This window comes from Hemiscyllium ocellatum, chromosome 3 (genome assembly GCF_020745735.1).
Source record: "Hemiscyllium ocellatum isolate sHemOce1 chromosome 3, sHemOce1.pat.X.cur, whole genome shotgun sequence".
Classification (NCBI taxonomy): domain Eukaryota; kingdom Metazoa; phylum Chordata; class Chondrichthyes; order Orectolobiformes; family Hemiscylliidae; genus Hemiscyllium; species Hemiscyllium ocellatum.
Window position 1 is genome coordinate 4,546,433 of NC_083403.1, and position 19,136 is coordinate 4,565,568.

Consider the following 19,136-nt stretch of genomic DNA (forward strand, 5'->3'; position numbering starts at 1 on the left):
GTGTTTTTAAGGTCACCTCTATATTCCAACGGGTACAGGCCCAATTGACTTCACTCGTTTTGCCCGCTGGGCTCGGGCTGGTACCTTTGACAGTTTGAACAGAATCTGCCACAATGTTACCCTTCAGTCTGTTTGATATCGAGGTCAGCGTCACGTTGGCGTTCCAGTGAACTCGGATGTGAGGTTTTTATGAAGCTTGGACAAAGGCTCCCAAATCCCTCTATCCTGTAGTTTCCTGTAATGCCTTCCCCATGTGAATACCGGTGGCTCAGCTGTTAGCACTGTTGCCTCCACTACCCACCGTGCCGCCTGTTATGGACGGCACGGTGGCACAGTGGTTAGCACTGCTGCCTCACAGCGCCTGAGACCCGGGTTCGATTCCAGCCTCAGGCGACTGTCTGTGTGGAGTTTGCACGTTCTCCCCGTGTCTGTGTGGGTTTCCTCCGGGTGCTCCGGTTTCCTCCCACAGTCCAAAGATGTGTGGGTCAGGTGAATTGGCCATGCTAAATTGCCCGTAGTGTTAGGGGCCAGGGTAAATGTAGGGGTATGGGTGGGTTGCGCTTCGGCGGGTCAGTGTGGACTTGTTGGGCCGAAGGGCCTGTTTCCACACTGTAAGTAATCTAATCTCCCAGCACCATGGCCTTGGGGTCAATTCCAACCTCAGGTAAGTGTCTGTATCGAGTGGGGACAGTCTCCTAGTTTCTACTGGGTACTCTGGTTTCCTCCCACAGTCCACGGAGAGGCAGGTTAACTGTGGTAGTTAGGGGGATAGGGCTGCGTCTGGGTGGGATACTTTTCGGAGGGTCAGTGATGGGCTGAATGGCCCCTTTCCACACTGTAGAGATCCTAAAATATTCAGCTCTCGTATTCTTCCTTCCAAAGTGCATAACCTTGTATTCCATCAGTGAAGTATTTTGCCCGCTCACTTAACCTGTCTGTATCTCTCTGCAGAACCTTTCAGGCCCTCTCAGCACTCGCCTTCCCACCTCTTTCTCAGCATTACGACATTCACTCTCCTGGTCCTTGTATTTACTGTAAACAGCACTGATCCCTGTGGCACTCCACTACCCACAGGCTGCCATCCTGAAAATGCCACCCACCTCCTCACCCCAACTCTGTCAACTATTATCTAGCCAATCCTCTGCCCATGCCAACATAATGCCCCCCAACGCCATGGACTTTTCTCTAATTAAGGAGCCTGAATGTGTGACACCTCATCTCATGAACTTGACTGAGTTTTTTGAAGAAGTAACAAAGAGGATTGATGAGGGCAGAGCGGTAGATGTGATCTGTATAGAGTCTAAATTAAAGTGGTGCTGGAAAAGCACAGCAGGTCAGGCAACATCTGAGGAGCAGGAAAAGCGATGTTTCAGGCAAAAGCCCTTCATCAGGACGTCAGAAAGGCGTTCGACAAGATTCCCCATGGAGACTGGTTAGCAAGGTTAGATCTCATGGAATACAGGGAGAACTAGCCATTTGGATACAGAACTGGCTCAAAGGTAGAAGACAGAGGGTGGTGGTGGAGGGTTGTTTTTCAGACTGGAGGCCTGTGACCAGTGGAGTGCCACAAGGATCGGTGCTGGGTTCTCTACTTTTTGTCATTTACATAAATGATTTGGATGTGAGCATAAGAGGTACAGTTAGTAAGTTTGCAGATGACACCAAAATTGGAGGTGTAGTGGACAGCGAAGAGGGTTACCTCAGATTACAACAGGATCAGGACCAGATGGGCCAATGGGCTGAGAAATGGCAGATGGAGTTTAATTCAGATAAATATGAGGTGCTGCATTTTGGGAAAGCGAATCTTAGCAGGACTTATACACTTAATGGTAAGGTCCTAGGGAGTGTTGCTGAACAAAGAGACCTTGGAGTGCAGGTTCATAGCTCCTTGAAAGTGAAGTCGCAGGTAGATAGGAGAGTGATGAAGGCGTTTGGGATGCTTTCCTTTATTGGTCAGAGTATTGAGTACAGGAGTTGGGAGGTCATGTTGCGGCTGTACAGGACATTGGTTAGGCCATTTTTGGAATATTGCTTGTAATTTTGGTCTCCTTCCTAGCTGAAAGATGTTTGAAATTTGAAAGGGTTCAGAAAAAATTTACAAGGATGTTGCCAGGGTTGGAGGATTTGAGCTACAGGGAGTGGCTGAACAGGCTGGTGCTGTTTTCCCTGGAGCACTGGAGGCTGAGGGGTGACCTTATAGAGGTTTACAAAATTATGAGGGACATGGATAGGGGAAATAGGCAAAGCCTTTTCCCTGGGGTCGGGGAGTCCAGAACTAGAGGGCATAGGTTTAAGGTGAGAGAGGAAAGATATAAAAGGGGGAACCTAACGGGCAACCTTTTCACACAGAGGGTGGTACATGTATGGAATGAGCTGCCAGAGGATGTGGTGGAGGCTGGTACAATTGCAACATTTAAGAGGCATTTGGGTGGGTATATGAATAGGAAGGGTTTGGAGGGATATGGGCCAGGTGCTGGCAGGTGGGACTAGATTGGGTTGGGATATCTGGTCGGCATGGACAGGTTGGACCGAAGGGTCTGTTTCCGTGCTGTATGTCTCTATGACTCTATGATCCTAAAAGCTTTCTGAACATCCTAGTATATCACAAACATTGCTTCCCCTTTCTCTATCCTGCTCGTTACCTCCTCGAAGAATCTGAGTGAATGTGTCAGGCTGACTTTCCCCTGCATTCCAACTGGCTGACTCTGCATGGTCAGCTTACTGAGCGGGTGTTGGGAGGGTAGGAGAGGCTAGGACCTGAGGGCACAGCCGTAGAGTAAAGGGAAGACCTTTTCGAATGGAGATAAGGAGAAACTTTACCCAGAGAGTGGGGAATCTGTGGAATTCACTGCCACAGAGGGAGATAGAGAGGTTCTTGAGAATGAAGGGGATCAAAGGTTGCGGGAGAAAGTGGGAGAAACTTATCAGCGGAGCTGGCCCGATGGGCTGAATGGCCTAAATTCTCCTCCAATGTGTAATGGTCTTATGGACTTATATTTCTAAATGCTCTACTGTTATATTTTTGTTAATAGTTTACTAAGAACAGATATTAAGATAACTAACTTGTTTTTAACCCCTTCCCTTTGTAAATAAAGTGTTACATTGACAAATTGAGTTATTTTCAGAGTCTAAGGATTCCTGAAAGATCAATGACCAGTCTCCACTATCTCGACTTGCCACACCTCCTTTCACATGGCCAATCCACCGAGCCTCCAGGAGTTCTGTCATCCCTTCAATGTTCCAGAATTGTGGGATGCAATTGGATCTATTACTATGAAGACTGATACAAAGTGAAGTCAATTCTTCTGATAAATTCTGTTCGTCAAATCCCTACAGTGAGGAAGCAGGCCATTCAGTCCATCGAACTCACACTGACCCTCCTAAGAGCATCCCATCCAGAGCACTATGGGTAATTTAGCATGGCCAATCCACTGAGCCTCCACATCCCTGAGCACTATGGGTAATTTAGCATGGCCAATCCACCGAGCCTCCACATCCCTGAGCACTATGGGTAATTTAGCATGGCCAATCCACCGAGCCTCCACATCCCTGAGCACTATGGGTAATTTCACATGGTCAATCCAACGAGCCTCCACATCCCTGAGCACTATGGGTAATTTCACATGGCCAATCCACCGAGCCTCCACACCCCTGAGCACTATGGGTAATTTAGCATGGCCAATCCACCGAGCCTCCACACCCCTGAGCACTATGGGTAATTTCACATGGCCAATCCACCGAGCCTCCACACCCCTGAGCACTATGGGTAATTTAGCATGGCCAATCCACCGAGCCTCCACATCCCTGAGCACTATGGGTAATTTAGCATGGCCAATCCACCGAGCCTCCACATCCCTGAGCACTATGGGTAATTTCACATGGCCAATCCACCGAGCCTCCACATCCCTGAGCACTATGGGTAATTTCACATGGTCAATCGACCGATCCTCCAATCCCTGAGCACTATGGGTAATTTCACATGGTCAATCCACCGAGCCTCCACATCCCTGAGCACTATGGGTAATTTCACATGGCCAATCCACCGAGCCTCCACATCCCTGAGCACTATGGGTAATTTAGCATGGCCAATCCACCGAGCCTCCACATCCCTGAGCACTATGGGTAATTTAGCATGGCCAATCCACCGAGCCTCCACACCCCTGAGCACTATGGGTAATTTCACATGGCCAATCCACCGAGCCTCCACATCCCTGAGCACTATGGGTAATTTCACATGGCCAATCCACCGAGCCTCCACATCCCTGAGCACTATGGGTAATTTCACATGGCCAATCCACCGAGCCTCCACATCCCTGAGCACTATGGGTAATTTCACATGGCCAATCCACCGAGCCTCCACATCCCTGAGCACTATGGGTAATTTCACATGGCTAATCCACCGAGCCTCCACATCCCTGAGCACTATGGGTAATTTCACATGGCTAATCCACCGAGCCTCCACATCCCTGAGCACTATGGGTAATTTCACATGGCTAATCCACCGAGCCTCCACATCCCTGAGCACTATGGGTAATTTCACATGGCTAATCCACCCTGCCTGCATATGTTTGGGCTGTGGGAGGAAACTGGAGCACCTGGAGGACACCCGCGCAGACACAGGGAGAATGTGCAATCTCCACACAGACAGTTGCCTGAGGGAGGGATCGAACCCAGGTCCCAGGCACTGTGTTAACCACTGAGTTACTGTGCTGCCCATTATTATTTCACCAGGATCACTCACTAAGGGGCTGAATATCAGTTTGGCTTCAAACTTCCTTTTGATATGTTTAAAAAAGCTCTGGCTTTTTTGATATCAGCTGTAAGCATATCCTCAAATTTATCATCTCCCTCAGAATGTTCATTTGGCCAAATATTGTTAGTTTTCAATCCTCTGGCTCGTAAAGGCTGGTATACTGCCTCAGGGCTGGTATACTGCCTCAGGGATGGTATTGTCTCTCAGGGATGGTATTCTCTCACAGGGATGGTATTCTCTCTCAGGGATGGGATTATCTCCCAGGATGGTATACTGTCTCAGGGATGGTATTCTCTCTCAGGGATGGTATTCTTTCAGGGATGGTATTCTCTCTCAGGATGGTATTCTCTCAGGGATGGTATTCTCTCAGGGATGGTATACTGCCTCAGGATGGTATTCTCCCAGGGATGGTATTCTCTCTCAGGAAGGTATTCTCCCAGGGATGGGATTATCTCCCAGGATGGTATACTGCCTCAGGGATGGCATACTGTCTCAGGGATGGTACGCACTCAGGGCTGGTATTCTCTCAGGGATGGTATTCTCTCTCGGGATGGTATTCTCTCTCAGGGATGGTATTCTCTCTCAGGATGGTATACTGTCTCAGGGATGGTATTCTCTCTCAGGATGGTATACTGCCTCAGGAATGGTATGTTGTCTCAAGGATTGTATACTGCCTAGGGATGGTATTCTCTCAGGGATGGTATTCTCTCTCAGGAAGGTATTCTCCCAGGGATGGTATTCTCTCTCAGGATGGTATACTGCCTCAGGGATGGCATACTGTCTCAGGGATGGTACACACTCAGGGATGGTATTCTCTCAGGGATGGTATTCTCTCTCGGGATGGTATTCTCTCTCAGGGATGTTATACTGTCTCAGGGATGGTATTCTCTCTCAGGATGGTATACTGTCTCAGGGATGGTATTCTCTCTCAGGATGGTATACTGTCTCAGTGATGGTATTCTCTCAGCGATAGTATTCTCTCAGGCATGGTATTCTCTCAGGGATGGTACACTCTCAGAGATGGTATTCTCTCAGGGATGGTATTCTCTCACAGGGATGGTATTCTCTCAGGGATGGTACACTCTCAGGGATGGTATTCTCTCAGGGATGGTATTCTCTCTCAGGGATGGCATTCTCTCCCTGGAGGGTACAGTCTCAGGGATGGTACTCTCTCAGGGATGGTACACTCTCAGAGATGGTATTCTCTCAGGGATGGTATTCTCTCACAGGGATGGTATACTGTCTCAGTGATGGTATTCTCTCAGCGATAGTATTCTCTCAGGCATGGTATTCTCTCAGGGATGGTACACTCTCAGAGATGGTATTCTCTCAGGGATGGTATTCTCTCAGGGATGGTATTCTCTCACAGGGATGGTATTCTCTCAGGGATGGTACACTCTCAGGGATGGTATTCTCTCAGGGATGGTATTCTCTCTCAGGATGGTATACTGTCTCAGTGATGGTATTCTCTCAGCGATAGTATTCTCTCAGGCATGGTATTCTCTCAGGGATGGTACACTCTCAGAGATGGTATTCTCTCAGGGATGGTACACTCTCAGGGATGGTATTCTCTCAGGGATGGTATTCTCTCACAGGGATGGTATACTGTCTCAGTGATGGTATTCTCTCAGCGATAGTATTCTCTCAGGCATGGTATTCTCTCAGGGATGGTACACTCTCAGAGATGGTATTCTCTCAGGGATGGTATTCTCTCAGGGATGGTATTCTCTCACAGGGATGGTATTCTCTCAGGGATGGTACACTCTCAGGGATGGTATTCTCTCAGGGATGGTATTCTCTCTCAGGGATGGCATTCTCTCCCTGGAGGGTACACTCTCAGGGATGATACACTCTCAGGGATGGTACACACTTAGGGATGGTATTCTCTCCCAGGATAGTACACTCTCAGGGATGGTATTCTCTCTCAGGGATGGTACACTCTCAGGGATGTTATTCTTTCAGGGATGGTACACTCTCAGGGATGGTATTCTCCCAGGGACGGTATTCTCTCTCAGGGATGCTATTCTCTCTCAGGATGGTACACTCTCAGGGATGGTATTCTCTCTCAGGGATGGCATTCTCTCTCTGGAGAGTACAGTCTCAGGGATGGTATACTCTCAGGGATGGTACACTCTCAGGGATGGTATTGTTTCTCAGGGATGGTACACTCTCAGGGATGGTATTCTCTCAGGGATGGTACACTCTCTCAGGGATGGTACATTCTCAGGGATGGTATTCTCCCTCAGGGATGGTATTCTCTCACAGGGATGGTATATTCTCAGGGATGGTATTGTCTCTCAGGGATGGTATACTCTCAGGAAGGTATTCTCTCTCAGGGATGGTATACTCTCAGTGACGGTATTCTCTCTCAGGGATGGTATTCTCTCAGGGATGGTACACTCTCTCAGGGATGGTACACTCTCAGGGATGGTATTCTCTCAGGGATGGTATTCTCTCAGGGATGGTATACTGCCTCAGGATGGTATTCTCCCAGGGATGGTATTCTCTCTCAGGAAGGTATTCTCCCAGGGATGGGATTATCTCCCAGGATGGTATACTGCCTCAGGGATGGCATACTGTCTCAGGGATGGTACACACTCAGGGCTGGTATTCTCTCAGGGATGGTATTCTCTCTCGGGATGGTATTCTCTCTCAGGGATGGTATTCTCTCTCAGGATGGTATTCTCTCTCAGGATGGTATACTGTCTCAGGGATGGTATTCTCTCTCAGGATGGTATACTGCCTCAGGAATGGTATGTTGTCTCAAGGATGGTATACTGCCTAGGGATGGTATTCTCTCAGGGATGGTATTCTCTCTCAGGAAGGTATTCTCCCAGGGATGGTATTCTCTCTCAGGATGGTATACTGCCTCAGGGATGGCATACTGTCTCAGGGATGGTACACACTCAGGGATGGTATTCTCTCAGGGATGGTATTCTCTCTCGGGATGGTATTCTCTCTCAGGGATGTTATACTGTCTCAGGGATGGTATTCTCTCTCAGGATGGTATACTGTCTCAGGGATGGTATTCTCTCTCAGGATGGTATGCTGTCTCAGTGATGGTATTCTCTCAGCGATAGTATTCTCTCAGGCATGGTATTCTCTCAGGGATGGTACACTCTCAGAGATGGTATTCTCTCAGGGATGGTATTCTCTCAGGGATGGTATTCTCTCACAGGGATGGTATTCTCTCAGGGATGGTACACTCTCAGGGACGGTATTCTCTCAGGGATGGTATTCTCTCACAGGGATGGTATTCTCTCAGGGATGGTACACTCTCAGGGATGGTATTCTCTCAGGGATGGTATTCTCTCTCAGGGATGGCATTCTCTCCCTGGAGGGTACAGTCTCAGGGACGGTACTCTGTCAGGGATGGTACACTCTCAGAGATGGTATTCTCTCAGGGATGGTATTCTCTCAGGGATGGTATTCTCTCACAGGGATGGTATACTGTCTCAGTGATGGTATTCTCTCAGCGATAGTATTCTCTCAGGCATGGTATTCTTTCAGGGATGGTACACTCTCAGAGATGGTATTCTCTCAGGGATGGTATTCTCTCAGGGATGGTATTCTCTCTCAGGATAGTACACTCTCAGGGATGGTACACTCACAGGGATGGTATATCCTCAGGGATGGTTCACTCTCAGGTATGGTATTCTCTCTCAGGGATGGTACACTCTCAGGGATGGTACACTCTCAGGGATGGTATTCTCTCAGGGATCGTACATTCTCAGGGATGGTACACTCTCAGGGATGGTACATTCTCGGGGATGGTATATTTTCTGGGATGGTACACTCTCAGGGATGGTATTCTCTCAGGGATCGTACATTCTCAGGGATGGTACACTCTCAGGGATGGTACATTCTCGGGGATGGTATATTTTCTGGGATGGTACACTCTCAGGGATGGCACACTCTCAGGCATGGTATATCCTCAGGGATGATACAATCTAGGGGATGGTACACTCTCAGGGATGGTATATTGTTTCAGGGATGGTATATTCTCAGGGATGGTACACTCTCAAGGATGGTATTCTCTCTCAGGATGGTACACACTCAGGGATGGTATATTCTCAGGGATGGTATTGTCTCTCAGGGATGGTATACTCTCAGTGACAGTATTCTCTCTCAGGGATGGTATTCTCTCAGGGATGGTACACTCTCTCAGGGATGGTACACTCTCAGGGATGGTATTCTCCCTCAGGGATGGTATTCTCTCACAGGGATGGTATATTCTCAGGGATGGTATTGTCTCTCACGGATGGTATACTCTCAGGGATGGTATTCTCTCTCAGGGATGGTATTCTCTCAGGGATGGTATACTGCCTCAGGATGGTATTCTCCCAGGGATGGTATTCTCTCTCAGGAAGGTATTCTCCCAGGGATGGGATTATCTCCCAGGATGGTATACTGCCTCAGGGATGGCATACTGTCTCAGGGATGGTACACACTCAGGGATGGTATTCTCTCAGGGATGGTATTCTCTCTCGGGATGGTATTCTCTCTCAGGGATGTTATACTGTCTCAGGGATGGTATTCTCTCTCAGGATGGTATACTGTCTCAGGGATGGTATTCTCTCTCAGGATGGTATACTGTCTCAGTGATGGTATTCTCTCAGCGATAGTATTCTCTCAGGCATGGTATTCTCTCAGGGATGGTACACTCTCAGAGATGGTATTCTCTCAGGGATGGTATTCTCTCAGGGATGGTATTCTCTCACAGGGATGGTATTCTCTCAGGGATGGTACACTCTCAGGGATGGTATTCTCTCAGGGATGGTATTCTCTCACAGGGATGGTATTCTCTCAGGGATGGTACACCCTCAGGGATGGTATTCTCTCAGGGATGGTATTCTCTCACAGGGATGGTATTCTCTCAGGGATGGTACACTCTCAGGGATGGTATTCTCTCAGGGATGGTATTCTCTCTCAGGGATGGCATTCTCTCCCTGGAGGGTACAGTCTCAGGGATGGTACTCTCTCAGGGATGGTACACTCTCAGAGATGGTATTCTCTCAGGGATGGTATTCTCTCAGGGATGGTATTCTCTCACAGGGATGGTATACTGTCTCAGTGATGGTATTCTCTCAGCGATAGTATTCTCTCAGGCATGGTATTCTCTCAGGGATGGTACACTCTCAGAGATGGTATTCTCTCAGGGATGGTATTCTCTCAGGGATGGTATTCTCTCATAGGGATGGTATTCTCTCAGGGATGGTACACTCTCAGGGATGGTATTCTCTCAGGGATGGTATTCTCTCTCAGGATGGTATACTGTCTCAGTGATGGTATTCTCTCAGCGATAGTATTCTCTCAGGCATGGTATTCTCTCAGGGATGGTACACTCTCAGAGATGGTATTCTCTCAGGGATGGTATTCTCTCAGGGATGGTATTCTCTCACAGGGATGGTATTCTCTCATGGATGGTACACTCTCAGGGATGGTATTCTCTCAGGGATGGTATTCTCTCTCAGGGATGGCATTCTCTCCCTGGAGGGTACAGTCTCAGGGATGGTACTCTCTCAGGGATGGTACACTCTCAGGGGTGGTATTCTCTCTCAGGATAGTATACTCTCAGGGATGATATATTCTCAAGGATGGTATTCTCTCAGGGATGGTACACTCTCAGGGATGGTATTCTCTCTCAGGATAGTACACTCTCAGGGATGGTACACTCACAGGGATGGTATATCCTCAGGGATGGTTCACTCTCAGGTATGGTATTCTCTCAGGGATCGTACATTCTCAGGGATGGTACACTCTCAGGGATGGTACATTCTCGGGGATGGTATATTTTCTGGGATGGTACACTCTCAGGGATGGTATTCTCTCAGGGATCGTACATTCTCAGGGATGGTACACTCTCAGGGATGGTACATTCTCGGGGATGGTATATTTTCTGGGATGGTACACTCTCAGGGATGGCACACTCTCAGGCATGGTATATCCTCAGGGATGGTACAATCTAGGGGATGGTACACTCTCAGGGATGGTATATTGTTTCAGGGATGGTATATTCTCAGGGATGGTACACTCTCAAGGATGGTATTCTCTCTCAGGATGGTACACACTCAGGGATGGTACACTCTCAGAGATGGTATTCTCTCAGGGATGGTATTCTCTCACAGGGATGGTATTCTCTCAGGGATGGTACACTCTCAGGGATGGTATTCTCTCAGGGATGGTATTCTCTCAGGGATGGTATTCTCTCACAGGGATGGTATTCTCTCAGGGATGGTACACCCTCAGGGATGGTATTCTCTCAGGGATGGTATTCTCTCACAGGGATGGTATTCTCTCAGGGATGGTACACTCTCAGGGATGGTATTCTCTCAGGGATGGTATTCTCTCTCAGGGATGGCATTCTCTCCCTGGAGGGTACAGTCTCAGGGATGGTACTCTCTCAGGGATGGTACACTCTCAGAGATGGTATTCTCTCAGGGATGGTATTCTCTCAGGGATGGTATTCTCTCACAGGGATGGTATACTGTCTCAGTGATGGTATTCTCTCAGCGATAGTATTCTCTCAGGCATGGTATTCTCTCAGGGATGGTACACTCTCAGAGATGGTATTCTCTCAGGGATGGTATTCTCTCAGGGATGGTATTCTCTCATAGGGATGGTATTCTCTCAGGGATGGTACACTCTCAGGGATGGTATTCTCTCAGGGATCGTATTCTCTCTCAGGATGGTATACTGTCTCAGTGATGGTATTCTCTCAGCGATAGTATTCTCTCAGGCATGGTATTCTCTCAGGGATGGTACACTCTCAGAGATGGTATTCTCTCAGGGATGGTATTCTCTCAGGGATGGTATTCTCTCACAGGGATGGTATTCTCTCATGGATGGTACACTCTCAGGGATGGTATTCTCTCAGGGATGGTATTCTCTCTCAGGGATGGCATTCTCTCCCTGGAGGGTACAGTCTCAGGGATGGTACTCTCTCAGGGATGGTACACTCTCAGGGGTGGTATTCTCTCTCAGGATAGTATACTCTCAGGGATGATATATTCTCAAGGATGGTATTCTCTCAGGGATGGTACACTCTCAGGGATGGTATTCTCTCTCAGGATAGTACACTCTCAGGGATGGTACACTCACAGGGATGGTATATCCTCAGGGATGGTTCACTCTCAGGTATGGTATTCTCTCAGGGATCGTACATTCTCAGGGATGGTACACTCTCAGGGATGGTACATTCTCGGGGATGGTATATTTTCTGGGATGGTACACTCTCAGGGATGGTATTCTCTCAGGGATCGTACATTCTCAGGGATGGTACACTCTCAGGGATGGTACATTCTCGGGGATGGTATATTTTCTGGGATGGTACACTCTCAGGGATGGCACACTCTCAGGCATGGTATATCCTCAGGGATGGTACAATCTAGGGGATGGTACACTCTCAGGGATGGTATATTGTTTCAGGGATGGTATATTCTCAGGGATGGTACACTCTCAAGGATGGTATTCTCTCTCAGGATGGTACACACTCAGGGATGGTATATTCTCAGGGATGGTATTGTCTCTCAGGGATGGTATACTCTCAGTGACAGTATTCTCTCTCAGGGATGGTATTCTCTCAGGGATGGTACACTCTCTCAGGGATGGTACACTCTCAGGGATGGTATTCTCCCTCAGGGATGGTATTCTCTCACAGGGATGGTATATTCTCAGGGATGGTATTGTCTCTCAGGGATGGTATACTCTCAGGGATGGTATTCTCTCTCAGGGATGGTATACTCTCAGTGACGGTATTCTCTCTCAGGGATGGTATTCTCTCAGGGATGGTACACTCTCTCAGGGATGGTACACTCTCAGGGATGGTATTCTCCCTCAGGGATGGTATTCTCTCTCAGGGATGGTACACTCTCAGGAACGGTATTCTCTCTCAGGATGGTATACTGTCTCAGGGATGGTACACTGTCTCAGGGATGGTATTCTCTCTCAGGGATGGTATTCTCTCAGGGATGGTACACTCTCAGGGACGGTATTCTCTCTCAGGATGGTATACTGTCTCAGGGATGGTACACTCTCTCAGGGATGGTACTCTCTCAGGGATGGTACACTCTCAGGGATGGTACACTCTCAGGGATGGTATTCTCTCTCAGGGATGTATTCTCTCAGGGATGGTATTCTTTCAGGGATGGTACACTTTCAGAGATGGTATTCTCTCTCAGGGATGGTATTCTCTCTCAGGATGGTATTCTCTCTCAGGATGGTATACTGCCTCAGGGATGGTATATTGTCTCAGGGATGGTACACTGTCTCAGGGATGGTACACTGTCTCAGGGATGGTATTCTCTCTCAGATGGTATTCTCTCTCAGGGATGGTATTGTCTCTCAGGGATGGTAAACTCTCAGGGATGGTATTCTCTCAGGGATGGTATTCTCCCTAAGGGATGGTATTCTCTCTCAGGATGGTACATACTCATGGATGGTATTCTCTCTCAGGGATGGTACACTCTCAGGGATGGTATATTCTGAGGGATTGTATTGTCTCTCAGGGATGGTATACTCTCAGGGATGGTACACTCTCAGTGACAGTATTCTCTCTCAGGGATGGTATTCTCTCAGGGATGGTATTCTCTCACAGGGATGGTATACTGTCTCAGTGATGGTATTCTCTCAGCGATAGTATTCTCTCAGGCATGGTATTCTCTCAGGGATGGTACACTCTCAGAGATGGTATTCTCTCAGGGATGGTATTCTCTCAGGGATGGTATTCTCTCATAGGGATGGTATTCTCTCAGGGATGGTACACTCTCAGGGATGGTATTCTCTCAGGGATGGTATTCTCTCTCAGGATGGTATACTGTCTCAGTGATGGTATTCTCTCAGCGATAGTATTCTCTCAGGCATGGTATTCTCTCAGGGATGGTACACTCTCAGAGATGGTATTCTCTCAGGGATGGTACACTCTCAGGGATGCTATTCTCTCAGGGATGGTATTCTCTCTCAGGGATGGCATTCTCTCCCTGGAGGGTACAGTCTCAGGGATGGTACTCTCTCAGGGATGGTACACTCTCAGGGGTGGTATTCTCTCTCAGGATAGTATACTCTCAGGGATGATATATTCTCAAGGATGGTATTCTCTCAGGGATGGTACACTCTTAGGGATGGTATTCTCTCTCAGGATAGTACACTCTCAGGGATGGTACACTCACAGGGATGGTATATCCTCAGGGATGGTTCACTCTCAGGTATGGTATTCTCTCAGGGATGGTACACTCTCTCAGGGATGGTATACTCTCAGGGATGGTACACTTTCAGTGACAGTATTCTCTCTCAGGGATGGTATTCTCTCAGGGATGGTACACTCTCTCAGGGATGGTACACTCTCAGGGATGGTATTCTCCCTCAGGAATGGTATTCTCTCACAGGGATGGTATATTCTCAGGGATGGTATTGTCTCTCAGGGATGGTATACTCTCAGGGATGGTATTCTCTCTCAGGGATGGTATACTCTCAGTGACGGTATTCTCTCTCAGGGATGGTATTCTCTCAGGGATGGTACACTCTCAGGGATGGTACACTCTCAGGGATGGTATTCTCCCTCAGGGATGGTATTCTCTCTCAGGATGATATTCTCACTCAGAAATGGTATTCTCTCTCAGGATGGTATTCTCTCTCAGGGATGGTATTCTCTCTCAGGGATGGTATTCTCTCTCAGGGATGGTACACTCTCAGGGACGGTATTCTCTCTCAGGATGGTATTCTGTCTCAGGGATGGTACACTGTCTCAGGGATGGTATTCTCTCTCAGGGATGGTATCCTCTCAGGGATGGTACACTCTCAGGGATGGTATTCTCACAGGGATGGTACACTCTCAGGGATGGTACACTCTCAGGGATGGTATTCTCTCTCAGGGATGGTATTCTCTCAGGGATGGTACACTCTCAGGGATGGTATTCTCTCTCAGGGATGTATTCTCTCAGGGATGGTATTCTCTCAGGGATGGTACACTCTCAGGGATGGTATTCTCTCTCAGGGATGTATTCTCTCAGGGATGGTATTCTTTCAGGGATGGTACACTCTCAGAGATGGTATTCTCTCAGGGATGGTATTCTCTCTCAGGGATGGTATTCTCTCTCAGGATGGTATTCTCTCTCAGGATGGTATACTGCCTCAGGGATGGTGTTCTCTCAGGGATGGTATTCTCTCTCAGGGATGGTATTCTCTCTCAGGATGGTATTCTCTCTCAGGATGGTATACTGCCTCAGGGATGGTATATTGTCTCAGGGATGGTACACTGTCTCAGGGATGGTATTCTCTCTCAGGGATGGTACTGTCTCTCAGGGATGGTATTCTCTCTCAGGGATGGTATTCTCTCAGGGATGGTATTCTCTCTCAGGGTAAAGCTCACTAATGTGTACACAATCCCTGTCAATACATTCTCATACAGGGGACTGTCCAAGGATCGTGCCCCTTGTAGTGAGCGGGTACAGCTGGAGAGACTCACGATTCGACAATGGCCTGTAAGGTTGGCATGAAGTAGGCAGCGAGGTGGCAGTTCTGGAGAAAGACCCAGCGTCCTCTCTGGGCCAGTGCCTTGTGGATCAGCTCTTCAGCGATCGGGCCCTGTCCCCGGCCGAGAGCGACCATGTCCAGGTGGTCAGTACTGCCGTAGTATTCCTTGGCAAAGCGTAGCAACTGAGTGACAGGGTCAGTACCTGGAGAAACACACAGTACTTCACATCACACCATCCCCCTCTCGCTATCTGAGCACCTTCCCCCTCTCCCTGTACCAGCCCACACCATCCCCCTCCTCCTGTCTCAGCCCATACCATCCCCCTCTCCCTGTATCAGCACCATCTCCCTCTCCCTGTATCAACACCATCCCCCTCTCCCTGTACCAGCACCATCTCCCTCTCCCTGTATCAACACCATCCCCCTCTCCCTGTATCAACACCATCCCCCTCTCCCTGTATCACCCCGCACCATCCCCCTCTCCCTGTATCAGCACCATCTCCCTCTCCCTGTATCACCCCGCACCATCCCCCTCTCCCTGTATCAGCCCACACCATCCCCCTCTCCCTGTATCAACACCATCCCCCTCTCCCTGTATCAGTCCACACCATCCCCCTCTCCCTGTATCATCCCACACCACCCCCCTCTCCCTGTATCAGCCCACACCATCCCCCTCTCCCTGTATCAGCCCACACCATCCCCCTCTCCCTGTATCAGCCCACACCATCCCCCTCCTCCTGTCTCAGCCCATACCATCCCCCTCTCCCTGTATCAGCACCATCTCCCTCTCCCTGTATCAGCACCATCCCCCTCTCCCTGTATCACCCCGCACCATCCCCCTCTCCCTGTATCAGCACCATCCCCCTCTCCCTGTATCACCCCACACCATCCCCCTCTCCCTGTATCAACACCATCCCCCTCTCCCTGTATCACCCCGCACCATCCCCCTGTCCCTGTATCAACACCATCCCCCTCTCCCTGTATCAGCCCACACCATCTCCCTCTCCCTGTATCAGCACCATCCCCCTCTCCCTGTATCAGCCCACACCATCTCCCTCTCCCTGTATCAACATCATCCCCCTCTCCCTGTATCAGCACCATCCCCCTCTCCCTGTATCAGCCCACACCATCCCCCTCTCCCTGTATCAACATCATCCCCCTCTCTCTGTGTCAGTACCATCCACCTCTCCCTCTCAAGAGGGTCAGTACTCAGGGAGTGTCGCGCTGTCAGAGGATCAGTATTGAGGGAGTGCTGCACTGTCAGAGGGTCAGTGCTGAGGGAGTGCCGCACTGTCAGAGGGTCAGTATTGAGGGAGTGCTGCACTGTCAGAGGGTCAGTACTGAGGGAGTGCCGCATTGTCAGAGGGTCAGTACTGAGGGAGTGCCGCACTGTCAGAGGGTCAGTACTGAGGGAATGCCGCACTGTCAGAGGGTCAGTACTGAGGGAGTGCCGCACTGTCAGAGGGTCAGTACTGAGGGAGTGCTGCACTGTCAGAGGGTCAGTACTGAGCGACTGCCGCACTGTCAGAGGGTCAGTGCTGAGGGAGTGCCGCAGTGTCGGAGGGTCAGTGCTGAGGGAGTGCTGCACTGTCAGAGAGTCAGTGCTGAGGGAGTGATGCATTGTCAGAGGGTCAGTGCTGAGGGAGTGCCGCAGTGTCGGAGGGTCAATGCTGAGGGAGTGCTGCACTGTCAGAGAGTCAGTGCTGAGGGAGTGATGCACTGTCACAGGGTCAGTGCTGAGGGAGTGATGCACTGTCAGAGGGTCAGTATTGAGGGAGTGCTGCATTGTCAGAGGGTCAGTACTGAGGGAGTGCTGCACTGTCAGAGGGTCAGTATTGAGGGAGTGCTGCACTGTCAGAGGGTCAGTACTGAGGGAATGCTGCACTGTCAGAGGGTCAGTATTGAGGGAGTGCTGCACTGTCAGAGGGTCAGTGCTGAGGGAGTGCCACACTGTCAGAGGGTCAGTACTGAGGGAGTGCTGCACTGTCAGAGGGTCAGTACTGAGGGAGTGCTGCACTGTCAGAGGGTCAGTACTGAGGGAGTGCTGCACTGTCAGAGGGTCAGTGCTGAGGGAATGCCGCACTGTCAGAGGGTCAGTGCTGAGGGAGTGCCGCACTGTCAGAGGGTCAGTGCTGAGGGAGTGCCGCACTGTCAGAGGGTCAGTGCTGAGGGAGTGCCGCACTGTCAGAGGGTCAGTGCTGAGGGAGTGCCGCACTGTCAGAGGGTCAGTGCTGAGGGAGTGCCGCACTGTCAGAGGGTCAGTACTGAGGGAGTGATGCACTGTCAGAGGGTCGGTTGTGAAAGTTTTATATTTCTCCTCCTCTTGTTTATCCTTCTGCCTTGTCTCGCTGTCATAGCCACGCCCATTCAATCACATTCGTTATCAACGTGATATTTTTGAGATGAATCTGGATTCCCTCACCCGGCGACAGGAGAAATATCAGTGGCGTTGAGGCATCTGTCTCATCGAATGCGTCCCAGAGATTGACGGAGGGGCTCGGTAGAAATTCTGGACCCAGTTTCTCTGCAATAAATTCTCTCACTGCGGCGATCAAACACTCAGGCCTCAGGATCTTTATCTAGGCAAAACAGGAGATTGCGATGGTCAGAGTCATAGAGATGTGCAGCACAGAAACCCTTCGGCCCAACCCGTCCATACCGACCAGATATCCCAACCCAATCTAATCCCACCTGCCAGCACCCGGCCCATATCCCTCCAAACCCTTCCAATTCATATACCCATCCAAATGTCTCTTAAATGTTGCAATTGTACCAGCCTCCACCACATCCTCTGGCAGCTCATTCCATACACGTACCACCCTCTGAGTGAAAAAGTTGCCCCTTAGGTCTCTTTTATTTCTTTCCCCTCTCACACTAAACCTATGCCCTCTAGTTCTGGACTCCCTGACCTCAGGGAAAAGACTTTGCCTATTTATCCTATCCATGCCCCTCATAATTTTGTAAACCTCTATAAGGTCACCCCTCAGCCTCTGATGCTCCAGGGAAAACAGCCCCAGCCTGTTCAGCCTCTCTCTGTAGCTCAAACCCTCCAACCCTGGCAACATCCTTGTAAATCTTTTCTGAACCCTTTCAAGTTTCACAACATCTTTCCGATAGGAAGGAGACCAGAATTGCACACAATATTCCAACAATGGCCTAACCAATGTCCTGTACAGCCGCAACATGACCTCCCAACTCCTGTACTCAATACTCTGACCAATAAAGGAAAGCATACCAAACGCCTTCTTCACTATCCTATCTACCTGTGACCCCACTTTCAAGGAGCTATGAACCTGCACTCCAAAGTCACTTTGTTCAGCAACACTCCCTAGGACCTTATCATTTTGTTTATAAATCCTGCTAAGATTTGCTTTCCCAAAATGCAGCACCTCACATTTATCTGAATTAAACTCCATCTGCCACTTCTCAGCCCATTGGCCCATCTGGTCCAGATCCTGTTGTAATCTGAGGTAACCCTCTTCGCTGTCCACTACACCTCCAACTTTGGTGTCACCTGCAAACTTACTAACTATACCCCTTATGCTCACATCCAAATCATTTATGTAAATGACAAAAAGTAGAGAACCCAGCACCGATCCTTGTGGCACTCCACTGGTCACAGGCCCCCAGTCTCAAAAACAACCCTCCACCACCACCCTCTGTCTTCTACCTTTGAGCCAGTTCTGTATCCAAATGGCGAGTTCTCCCTGTATTCCATGAGATCTAACCTTGCTAACCAGTCTCCCAAGGGGAACCTTGTCGAACGTCTTACTGAAGTCCATATCAATCACATCTACTGCTCTGCTCTCGTCAATCCTCTTTGTTACTTCTTCAAAAAACTCAATCAAGTTTGTGAGACATGATTTCCCATGCACAAAGCCATGTTGACAATCCTTAATCAGTCCTTGCCTTT

The 19,136-nt window shown here is 49.3% G+C and overlaps 1 protein-coding gene across 1 annotated transcript in view; it reads right to left on the reverse strand.

Annotated features, from left to right (window-relative positions):
* LOC132832876 (dynein axonemal heavy chain 6-like) overlaps window positions 1-19,136 on the reverse strand; it is a 670,564-nt gene that overhangs the window by 47,201 nt on the left and 604,227 nt on the right. Inside the window, exons 77-78 of the mRNA XM_060851082.1 lie at window positions 17,646-17,802; window positions 15,216-15,426 (exon numbers count right to left, since the gene is read on the reverse strand). Coding sequence (XP_060707065.1) covers window positions 15,216-15,426; window positions 17,646-17,802 — 368 coding nt within the window. The remainder of the gene's footprint in view (window positions 1-15,215; window positions 15,427-17,645; window positions 17,803-19,136) is intronic.